The sequence below is a fragment of the Anomaloglossus baeobatrachus genome, chromosome 3 (assembly GCF_048569485.1).
Source record: "Anomaloglossus baeobatrachus isolate aAnoBae1 chromosome 3, aAnoBae1.hap1, whole genome shotgun sequence".
NCBI classification, from domain to species: Eukaryota; Metazoa; Chordata; class Amphibia; order Anura; family Aromobatidae; genus Anomaloglossus; species Anomaloglossus baeobatrachus.
This window is the reverse complement of record NC_134355.1, coordinates 441,659,994-441,672,546: the sequence shown is the minus strand read 5'-3', so window position 1 is coordinate 441,672,546 and position 12,553 is coordinate 441,659,994. Positions and strand designations below refer to the sequence as shown.

The following is a 12,553-nucleotide window of genomic DNA, read 5'->3' as shown; positions in this document are numbered from 1 at the left end:
GCCACCAGGTCACTAAACCGGCACTGGGACTAAGGGGACCTGCAGTTAAGACCAGCCGGCCTCGGGTGACCAGTTACCAGCTTGCAGTGAGTAAAAAAAAACAATTACACTGAAACTCCTGTTGTGGCCTACCTTCTTTCAACACCCGTATGTCTCCTCTATCCTCTGGGGCTTGCCCTGTTTGCGGAGGGCCTAACATCCAGACTGCCACTAACACCAGCCCCAGTAGTGAACATTGTGCAGCGGCGGCTCCATCCACATAGCCGCAACACCGCAAGTGGCGTCACGTGTGTACATTATTCAACAATCCCCTGTAAATATCCCCTTTTCAAAAAGCACCCAGGGCACGGGAGCGGGCAACAGCCACCAAAGTGACATTCCCCAATTATATAACACCCAGGACCGAATACCCCATACCCTGGGCAACACATTTGCAAATATTATTATTTTAAACCTCCAAGGAACCTAGAGATGGGAATACCCTTTTAAGCTCTGCTGATACATGAGAGCTAGTATAGGCAGCATAATCCTGGACACAGACCTCTCATATCCAGCATGTATTACTGAGAGGGACATGCCCAGGAGAGAAATATGTAAACAAGCATAAGCTGCAAACTGCAATTCATGAATGAAGAAATAAAGATTGCAAACAAACTTTTTTTACCTATATTTTTACTTATCATTTTTTTTACTTATTTTTTTACCCTCTAACATATGTAAAATTATGTCAAAGAATTTAATAGCCTTTAAAGACTAATTAATTTTTTGCTAGGTACATCAGTGCCAATGCACTAACACCAGCACCAATCCCGACAAGAGCAGATATCAAACCCAGTGATGATGATGTTTCTTGAGAGGTCATCTGTTTATCGCACAAATTGAACTGGCAAGCCTCGCAATGCTGTTCATCATGCGGGCCATCCAGATTACTAGTAACATTTGGTGGACGGTCATCATTCACATTTTGTTTCCCATAAAATATCTTCTGGATATGATTAACGACATTGCTGATGATGCTTTCTATATTTTCAGGTGGTATTATAGGCTCTTGCATTTTGTTGCATTTTTGACATCCCTGTTTGAAAATCCTCATTGCCACACTGCCATGTCGCTGATATGTATTTAGTTTCATACTGAATAATATGAATACTTTTGATGAGTTCCAAGTGCGTTTACAATTTAAGCAGCGAAAGCTAAAGAGAAAGAGAGAAAAAAAACATACGTATTAGAAACACTTTAATCAACACTAAGGGGCACTTTGCACACTACGACATTACAGGTGCGATGTCGGTGGGGTCAGATCGAAAGTGTCGCACATCCGGCGTTGCTGTCGACATCGTAGTGTGTAAAGCATTTTTGATACGATTAATGAGCACAAAAGCGTCGTAATTGTATCATCAGAGTAGCGTTTGTCATTCCCATGATTTGGGAAAGACCGATGTTACGATGTTGTTCCTCATTCCTGCGGCAGCATACATCGCTGTGTGTGAAACCGCAGGAGCGAGGAACATCTCCTACCTGCGTCCAGGCCGGCTATGCGGAAGGAAGGAGGTGGGTGGGATGTTTACGTCCCGCTCATCTCTGCCCATCCGCTTCTATTGGCTGCCTGCCGTGTGACATCGCTATGACGCCGCACGACCCGTCCCCTTAGGAAGGAGGCGGTTCGCCGGCCAGAGCGACGTCGCAGGGCAGGTGAGTGCATGTAAAGCTGCCGTAGCGATAATGTTCGCTACGGCAGCTATCACCATGATATCGCAGCTGCGACGGGGGCGGGGACTATCGCGCTTGGCATTGCAGCGTCGGCTTACAATGTCGTAGTGTGCAAAGGGCCCCTTACAGTTCTCTGTTGAAATTTAGAAAATGATAGAATGATCAAGTGTGTCACATACTTTATGGAAATGAAGGTTGATTCCAAACATCATTAATTTTTGTATAGTCAAAAGAGCATATGCCAGCTGCTATATGGCCCCTAAAGAGCGAGAGCCACCAGCCCAGGCTTGCTGTATCCCTCAAGAAACTAGGTTGGGAAATTGCAAGTTGTAGATTTCCATCATTACCCACTTGTAAAAATGTACTGCTAGGTTTTTCACTGTATTGTTTTATTTCCATATACCCAAACAGTCCGGACAACCCCTAGCACATACAGTGGCTGGCAAACCAGTATCTTACTGGCTTTCTCACATCTACTGTTAATAAATAATATCAGGAACAACATTCCTTGACATCCTTCAGAAGAAGAATGTGCCAGAGAGAAGGGACCATTACCAGCATATATGACTTAACTGTAGTGATTGGACAGCCTGAGCATAATGCTACAACATCTGTAGATAGGAATTATCGTCTATCCATATAAGTGTTTGACACCTGTCAAAAACACACTACCATTTAAGAAAGAGAAAGTAAGATAAGTACTGGATCTGCAAGCCTTAAGTCTTGTAAAGGGAATCTGTCAGTAGGATCAACTATTCTAATCCATCATGGGCATATAGGTCATAGAAAGCAGAATGAATGATACCTTGATGTCTGCAATCCAATGTCTTATTCCAGAGAAAAACATGGTTTTTTTTTTCTATTCAAACAAGCTATTAGGATCTATGGGCCGGACACAGATTTTCCTCAGTCTTCCTCCAGACGTTTTTAATGAAAGGGGACATTACCAGTGTGAGACATGTATTGACTGACAGTCTGGTTTTATACTCACAAACAGCCCTACAGTAATATCAGTCAATACAGTACAGCAGAAGCGATGTTTGTCTTTTGCAGCTGCTGTCTTCTCACAGTGCTTCAGCTTCCATCTGACAGGCAGCCAGTGTAAGGGAAGTGCAGTACAGCAGAGCTTAGAGCACTGTGAGAATACAACTGCAAATGTGCTTGTTGTGGTTATAATGGGATAAGGTTCTACTCTGCTTTATTATGTTATAATCTAGTATAGCTTTGCAGCAGAGCTGACAACACTATGAGAGGACAACTGCTCTTGCAAATGTTTGTAATGAGACAAACATCACTTGCTAATGTGTTGCTTTTAATTGTCATTTATGACAATGTGTCACACTGGTAATGTCCCCTTTATTTAACGCCTTTACCCCTGGCGATTTTTCAGTTTTTAGTTTTTGCTATTTCCTCTGCCATCAGGGCCACAACAAGGCATTACAACACTTGCTGGAGTATGGGGCCTGGTGAAGAGAATGGCCAGTACCTGGACTGAGGTAATTATTTAACTTTATTAAGCCCCGGGCCCCCTCTTCACTGGGCCCTAGGCACAGCCACAGCAGAGGGGGCCGGCCGTGTCACTTTAGCCTCTACACATGTCTAATTTTCATGTGAAGTGCTTCAAGTGCATCACATGCAAATTAGCCATGTGGTGGAGCAAGGGGTAGTGGGGCAGTGCAGGGTGCATCATTCCGCGGTCTAGCATGCAGCACAGAGCCATGTAGGTGGAGAAGTCACAGCAGCTGATGGGGAAAGGTAAGCTGAAAACAGGGGTGGGACGATTATAGGGGCCAGGGATTGTGGTGGTGGCGAGGGGTCTGCTGACCCCAGCCACTGCTTCAGCTGGATGTCTACTTGAGGGTGTACATCCAGATGAAATGCATTGTGGCACAGAGAAGATGCTGTGCGACGTGGGAGCAGGAAAGGATGAGTAAAATGATTTTTGTTTGCGCATATACAGTATAGGAACCCGAACATAGAGCTGATGACTGCAACTTGACTCTTCAGCATTATCCATCACCTCTCAAGCTAGGTACCAGCCTTATTCATCTTTCAGTAATGTTCCTAGCAGAAATGATCTACCATCTGGACAGATTCTAGTCATGTCACGATCAGCTTCACTCTGCCGCTGCTCTAGTCCCAGTGGAATGCTTTCACATGCAGATGTTACTGTATCTTTCTCTAGCACATCCTCTCTTTATTTTCAGTTACTACAGACTGCACCCAAGATGGTGGTCCCTCTACTTCCTTCATACCTCCCAACTTTTGAAGAAAAGTTGCCGCAGCAAATTTTGATCATGCCCCTAACCACATCCCTAGCCACACCCATTTGGCAGTAAGGGTCATTCAGCAGATGCCCCGGACTGTTCATTCATAGTCATAGCAGCCAAAATTTTCTTATATGTATATGTGTCACTATATGACATATTGCTTATTTATATCTATAAAGACATGTTCACATGTTGCATAAATTCAGGGTTTTTTTTTTGTTTCTGCCGCTGTCTGCACCAATCTGCACAATCCATTTTTGCAGCATTTTTTTATGCCTTTTCTCCATTATTTAATGCGGTTTTGGTTCACATGTGAATCTGCGTGTTTAAGTGTTTTTATTGTACAGATAAGCTTTTTCCTGCGTTTTTTAAGCTCCACATAGAAACCTCCAAAGAAAAAAAAAAAGCACCAAAACCGCAGAGTTCAGCAACGTCTTTTCATGGAATCACATCGACTTTGCTTGGACAATTAAACACAGCAGAATACATGTGCAAACAAACAGCAGAAAAAGATGCAGCATTTACACTATGTGTGAACATGGACTAAATGTCCAAGCAAAGTGGATGAGACATCATGAAATTTCCGCCCCTTTTGCATCTAAAGACGCTGCTGAATTCTGCGGATTTGATGGTTTTTTTCTTTATAGGCTTCAGGATTCAGATCTGCACCAAACATGTATCAAATAAGGGGGATAATGCAAAAAAATACCGTAGACACGCAATAACCAGAGAAGAATGTTATTGGGCTCGTGGTGCGGACACCTGCAGAAAAAACTAAGCATTTAGGCTATGTGCGCACGTTGCGGGGTTTTTTTGCGTTTCTGCAGCGTTTTGAGCAGCAGCGTCACATTGTCAAACTGCATGCATTCTGGATCCCTTGCAAAGTCTATGAGAATCATGCAAAAGCTGTGCGCACAATGCTTTTTGAAACGCAGCGTTTTGATTGTCAAAAATATGATAAAATCTCTGCGTTTAGAAAAGCAGCATGTCACTTTTTTTGTCCGTTTTGGCAGCGTTCTACACCCATTGAACTTAATGAGTTGTAGAAAAAGGCTACCAAAATGTTAAGCAGTGCGTTTGCACTGCATTTTTGTTGCGATCCGCATGGTTTTTTGACATAACAAAGGCAGGTCTTTCGGTCTCTCTCTCTCTGTCGGTCGGTCTCTCTCTCTCGCTGTCTCTATCTCTCTCTCTGTCCATGTCGGTCTCTCCCTCCCACCCACTCTCTCATACTCACCGATCCCCGATCATCGGCGCGGCGCTGCACGGCGTTCACACTGTGGCGGCTTCTCTTTTGAAAATGCCGGCCGCTCATTAATCTGCTTCCCCCACCCACCAGCACCTATGATTGGTTGCAGTCAGACCCGCTCCCACATTGAGTGACAGCTGTCTCACTGCAACCAATCACAGCCACCGGTGGGCGTGTCTGTATCGAGCAGTAAAAAAAAAAAATAATTAAAAAAGAAATGACGTGAGGTCCCCCCCAATTTGGATACCAGCCAGGGTAAAGCAACATGGCTGAAGGCTGGTATTCTTAGGATGGGGAGATCCACGTTATGGGGAGCCCACCAATCTAACAATATCAGCCAGCAGCCGCCCGGAATTGCCGCATCCATTAGATGCAACAGTCCCTGGACTCTACCCGGCTCATCCCGAATTGCCCTGGTACGGTGGCAAATGGGGTAATAAGGAGTTAATGACAGCAGCCCATAGCTGCCACTAAGTCCTTGGTTAATCATGGCAGGCGTCTCCCCGAAATACCTTCCATGATTAACCTGTAAGTTAAAGAAAATAAACACACACACCCAAAAATCCTTTATTTGTAATGAAAGACAAAAAAACACCCTCTTTCACCACTTTATTAAACCCTCAAAAACACCTCCAGGTCCGACGTAATCCACGCAAGGTCCCACGATGCTTTCAGTTCTGCTACATCGGAAGCTGACAGGAGCGGCAGTAGAACATCGCCGCTCCTGTGAGCTCCATGCAGCAACTGAAGTGAGTCGCGTGATCAGCTGTGCTGTCACTGAGGTCACTCGCAGCCACCGCTCTCAGGTGGAGGACTGCAGCAGTGGCCGCGAGTAATCTGAGTGAAAGCACAGCTGATCGCGCAGCTCACTGCAGTCACTCAGAGGATTTGTGATCACAGGTGAGTCCTTCACGTGTGACCACAAATCAAGCTGCGGCACATGCACAGAGCTGCTCGATCACAAAGAAATCGGGTAAAATTCATCTGAGTTCATTCTGATCGCGCGGCTCTGTCTCGCAGCCAGCCATGCTCTTTTTGACAGTGGGGTCCCACTCGGCTCTGCTGCAAGTCTATGGGGATGCTGCAGAGCTGAGTGGGACCGCACTGTCAAAAATGTGCATTTTGGAAGCATCCAGAACGCATGAATTCAACAGGAATTCTGCAGTAACAATGCATCTCAGAACGCAGCTTTTCGGCTGCATTCTGAGATGCACATGCAGTGACTAATAGAATGCAACGTGCGCACATAGCCTTACACTACGTGTGAACACAGCCTCAACAATACATTTTTATTACATTTTTTATGGGTTTTAATAAAGAAAAAGATAAATTGCGAAAAAAAATTACGCCATTTACCAAGCCGCATAAATTATCTGTTCGCTGTGTTGTTCAGGTCGTTACAATTACAGGGATACCAAATATGTCCATGTTATTTGCTGATTTGTGATGTTTATTATTTTATAAAAAAGTGTAATACTTTTTTTTATTTTTAGTAACTTTATGAGAAAAAAAACCTCTTTCTTTCCCTCTAGAACACAGAACATAGAGACGCTGCTCTGTACAATGGAGCTCTGTGTCCTGTGTAATCTGAGGCTGCAATGTAGACTCATCTATTTAAAATCCTCCCTCTGACATCATAATTTCTAGTGACTCAACAGCTAGAACAGCTATGAGGGATGCTAGACCCATGTTTAAAAGTTACTGGTTTGAATCCAAAATGGTGAAAATAAAGACAAATTTTTATATATGTATTTGTATTTTTTTTCTCATTTCTTTATAGTAGTTTAATGGGAACAAATAAATCTGACTCTTTCCTTCACCTACAAAGAGATGCAGTATTTATCTATTATGTCTCTATTATATATCTATCCCTCTGTCTATTATCTATCTATTATATATCTAGCTATCAATTCATCTATCTATCTATCATGTGTCTGTTATACGGTATATCTATCCCTCTGTCTATTATCTATCTATCTATCTATCTATCTATCTGTCTATCATGTATCTATCATGTATCATCTATCTATCTATCTATCTATCTAAGTATCTATCTAGCTCTCTATCTATCATGTATCTATGTATCTATCATGTATCTATTTATCCCTCTATCTATCATATATCTATCTATTTAGCTATAAACTATCTATCTGTCTATCTATCTATATCTATCTATCCCTCTATCTATCATGTATCTATCTATCTAGCTATAATCTATCTATCTTTCTATATCTATCTATCTATCCCTCTATCTATCATGTATCTATTTATCTAGCTATAATCTATCTATCTATCTGTGACGCCCTGGGCAAGCCAGGGGTCACAGGTCACTACACCACACGCACCCCACATTCCCTGCAGGTACACACAAAGTCAAAACTAAAATCCTTGTTGCCTTCCTCCAGGGGCTGGTGTCCACACCAGGGGGTGGGTCAGGCGGTTGGCTCCACCCACCGAGGAGTTCACAGCCCTGGAGGCGGGAAAACCAGGCGGTTGAGTGTTAGAGTTGAAAGTGGAAGGAGTAAACAGTGAAGTGGAAGGAGGAAAAGTAGAGTAAGTGAAGAAAAGTGACAGCAAGAAGCCTGAAGTTGGTCCGGGTGTGTGCCCCGGACTGAGACAGCAAGGTTGGCAGACGGCGGTGACCGTCTGCAGGAGAGATTGCTCGGAGGTTGCCGAAAGGACCGTGGACGGGTGGTGACCCGGCGGTACCGGAGCGGTATACAAAGAACAGTCAGCACCAGGGCAGGGGCCTTTCGGATCCCGGCAAGGCTAGGAGTCGCCATAATTTGCCAAATCCGTCAGTGAAGGGGACGACTGTCTCCCAACAACCAAGTCCCGATTGAAGGCAACAGTCCGACCGTTAAGGGGAGACGCCGCCACCGCCAAGGCACCAGTTTCCCAGGGCCAGCGCCTGCGGGCAAGAGTGGGGCTCCTCCGGCCCATATCCAGGCTGGGGAGCGGGTTACCGGTGGGAATCCATCGCTACCAACAGACTACACATAGGTGCAGGGAAGAGACCGTCACCGTCAACTGCAGGGAACAACAGCACCGCAACCGTCCGAGGGACCCGTCCAACCAGCCGTTTGTTTACCGAGAACTGTGTCATGTTTACTGGCTGAGTGAGTACCTCCGTGCCGTGCGGCACAGCGCTGCCCCTGCGCCCCTGCACCTCCACAGGCCCCATAACCTGCCTGTCCACCATCCCAACCCCATCACTGGGCCCCGGGACCACCAATCCCCTACCCACGGAGGGGCAAATCAACAACTGGCTGCTCCCTACCACCACTCGCGGGATCCCCAGCCAGAGCAGCGGTGGTGTCCACCTAATCATCACAACCGTGGGTGGCGTCATGGACAATAAACAATCCCCACAACCAAACCCCTTTCACTCACGGGCGAGGAGCGCCGCTAGAGTCCCCGGGATCCGGCCCATCGCTCGAGCCACAGCAGGCCGCGGCAGCAGCGGCAGCCGGACCCGAGCAGTGGGAGAGCGCGGCGTCCCCTCCTCCGCCCGCGACATATCTATCTATATCTATCTATCCCTCTATCATGTATCTATCTATCTATCCCTCTATCTGTTTAGCCCTCTATCGATCTATATCTATCTATCTATCTATCTATCCATCCATCATGTATCTATTATATATGTATCCCTCTGTCTATTGCACACATATCAGATCACACACACACACACAGACTCATAAACACACACCAGATCACACACACACAGACTCACTCACTCACCACACCCAGCGGTACAGGGCAAACAGGGAACGATGGGAGGAACTCACATGTTGCAGGTCTTGTAAGCAAGCATTGCTCCACTGCACTGCCTCTCAGGAGTCTACCGGTGAGAAGAAATCAGTGTCGCTGGATGTACTAAGTGCGTGTGATCTGATGGGTGATTGTGTGGGTGATCTGATATTTGTGGGTGTGCGATCATTACAGTTCCTCCCGCTGGGCATCTGGTGAGTGTGATTGCGGAGTGCCCTCTGTTTATAATGAAGTGTCCTGCAATATTCTTTTTTAGCTGCATGGACACAAGGGCTTATTTTTGGGGTAGAGCTTATATTTAAGCCTTGCTCTGAAAATGCTGAAAATCCCTGCTAGGGCTTATTTTTGGGGAGGTCTTATTTTTGGAAAAACACGGTATCTCAGCCATATCATTCATTCACATGAGCACTCACTTTGCTGAGCGCTCTTGTGTTCTCTATGAGAAAGCCACTGCCAAACTTGTCTGGCTGCAGCCTCTCAAGGCTCGCTCCCACTTGCATATTAAAAGGATGAGTGCAATGTAAGAATAGAAATCAGATTGCACTCAGAGCCATGTTATTCAATGAGCAGGAATCCATAAAAACATGTAAACGAGGTGTTAGGGACTTATTACATCGTGAAATTTTATGCCAACAAGCGATAATTTTTAAGCAAGTTGAAAGATCTGGTTTTGCGAGAATCGAACAATATCGCGAGTTATTACACACTGTCAATATTGCTCTGTTTTGAAGACTATTGTGATTTTCTGTGGGAATTTTGCCCTACTACAGGCTTTAGTGCTGATCTGTAATTTTTTTCTTCAGCTGTAATCTGTAAAGCCTGAGGAAAAATTCACAACATGTTGCATATGGCCGTGTATAACAGATGAGACTCATTAATGCAAGTCTACAGGTACATGAAAAAAATAGATGTTACGGAACATCCCTATGCCATCCGTTTTTAATGGATATATTACCATTCTGTAGCATAGAACTCTGCAAATGATTGTAGAAGAATAGTTGCTAAGAAAAACATGCATTGCAGATGGATGGCATACACATCATATAGATGCTAGGCAAGAAAAAAAAAACCACACATTTGCATAACATATGGAATGCCAAATGGATTTAACTCATCCAACGTTTCTGGATGAAAATGGGACCGATTATTTTATATGCATGTGTGAGCATACCCTTAGAGTGAGCTGTGGAAAAACGAGCGCAATTTTTAAGGTTGTGCCTGAAACAACCCTGTATATAGCTTACAAACAGCTGCTGCAGAAGCCATGAGCCCTAAGGTTGAGAAAGATCCAAAGCAGAACCAGAAGAACAATGTGGTTGTCTCTGAGCTGCTGGAGAATGATTAGATAGCCATAAGATATACAGTATGTTGACAAAATGTGGACGAAAAGGTGGTTAATTTTAACGCGTTTCAAAGTGATATGGTGATTAATTAACCCGATGTGTACAGCAGCTAGGAGAGCAAGGAGACAGCGCTCAGTGTGCGCGGCTCCCTGCTCCCTGCACACACAGCTAAGCGGTGTGCGCTGGTAACTAATGTAAACATCGGGTAACCATACCCGATGTTTACCTTAGTTACCAGTCTCCGCAGCTTCCAGACGGCGGCTCCGTGCAAGCGCAGCCTCGCTTGCACGTCGCTGCTGGCTGGGGGCTGTTCACTGGTCGCTGGTGAGATCTGCCTGTTTGACAGCTCACCAGCGACCATGTAGCGATGCAGCAGCGATCCTGACCAGGTCAGATCGCTGGTCGGATCGCTGCTGCATCGCTAAGTGTGAAGGTACCCTAAGCCATGTTTCATCTTCAATGCCCTTGCTGATAAAAGGAGGTTTGAACTCAAAATCTCACAATACATGGCCCCATTCATTCTTTCATGTGCACGGATCAGTCGTCCTGGTCCCTTTGCAGAGAAACAGCCACAAATCATGATGTTGCCACCCCCATGCTTCACAGTAGGTATGGTGTTCTTTGGAAGCAACTCAGCATTCTGTCTCCTCTAAACATGATGAGTTGTGTATCTACCAAACAGTTCTACTTTGGTTCATCAGGCCATATTAAATTCTCCCAATACTCTTTTGGATAATTAAAATGTTCTCTAGCAAACTTTAGACGGGCCCGGAGATGTTCTGGCTTAAGCAGGGGAACACGACTGGCACCGCAGGATCTGAGTCCCTGGCAGCATAGTGTGTTACTGATGGTAGCCTTTGTTACGGTAGTCCCAGCTCTTTGCAGATCATTCACTAGGCCCCCGTGTGGTTCTGCAATTTTTGTACACTGTTCTCATGATCATTTTGACCCTGAGATCTTGCATGGAGATTGAGGGAGATTATCAGTGGTCTTGTATGTCTTTCATTTTCTTATTATTGCTCCCACAGTAGAATTCATCATACCAAGATGCTTGCCTATTGCAGATTCAGTCTTCCCAGCCTGGTGCAGGGCAACAATTTTGTTTCTGGTATTCTTCAACAGCTTTTTGGTCTTCACAATAGTGGAGTTTGGAGTGGGACTGTTTGAAGTTGTGGACAGGTGTCTTTTATACTGATAGGAAGTTCAAACAGACGCCATTACTACAGGTAATGAGTGGAGGACAGAGCAGACTCTCAAAGAAGAAGTTAAAGGTCTGTGAAAGCCAGAAATCTTGCATGTATTTAGGTGACTAAATACTTCTTTTCCACCATAATTTTCAAAAAAAATCTGGCCAAATCAGAGAAGGTGATTTTCTGGATTTGTTTTTTTATTTTGTCTCTCATAGTTGCTTTCTACCTATGATGTCAATTAGAGGCCTCTCTCATCTTTTTAAGTGGGAGAATTTGCACAATTGGTGGCTGACTAAATACTTTTTTCCCCACTGTAATCATGAAATGAGCTTTTTTAACAACTCATTCATATACTTATATATACTGTATATTTTTAGTAGCTGAATATAAGTAGTCTTAATTGTCTGTATTCATTATTTTATATCTACTGATTTATGTATGCTTCTCCTGTCTAGACAATATAGTGGGAGTCTGAAGGATGTATTCAAGGCCAAGCAACAGATTATTGTAAATGAAAAGTTCCATTATCTGATGGGCATAGGAATTACCAAACCTATCTTTCAAGGCTCATATGATTTTTTTTTGCAGCTGTTTCTTTGAATGTATTAGTATAAAAGCAGATGTAATCCTGGGAGGGGCAGACACTCTTGCATATTGGTCCTTGAAGGTGATTTTGAGTTGTCTCCTCATATGAGAGTAAAATCTTCAACAAGGGCAGATGTCTCCTGCTACTTTGAAAAATAAGAAATTCTCCTGTCAATCTTGCAGTGTAAATGACCCATTATAGAACAAAGTAATCTGCAGGCAAAATATGACATGCCTTATATCCCCCCGACAATCTTTTGTCAGGGGCATCCATACACATTAGGCTCAGTTATCAGTAGAGATGAGCGAACCGGTCGCGGTTCGGCTCGAGGTTGGTTCGCCGAACGGACCTCCCGTTCGAGTTCGGTTCGTCGAACGTTCGACGAACCGAACTCGAACTGCATAGGAAACAATGGCAGGCAATCACAAACA

The 12,553-nt window shown here is 44.5% G+C and overlaps 1 protein-coding gene across 2 annotated transcripts in view; it reads right to left on the bottom strand.

Moving 5' to 3' along the window:
* Window positions 1–211: 211 nt before the first annotated feature.
* The window catches only part of LOC142295403 (receptor-transporting protein 4-like), a 34,990-nt gene continuing 22,648 nt past the window's right edge, over window positions 212–12,553 (bottom strand). For both annotated transcript variants that reach the window (XM_075338507.1, XM_075338506.1), the window contains one exon: window positions 212–1,193. In XM_075338507.1, the coding sequence (XP_075194622.1) occupies window positions 758–1,193 (436 nt within the window). In that variant the 3' untranslated portion in view covers window positions 212–757. The remainder of the gene's footprint in view (window positions 1,194–12,553) is intronic.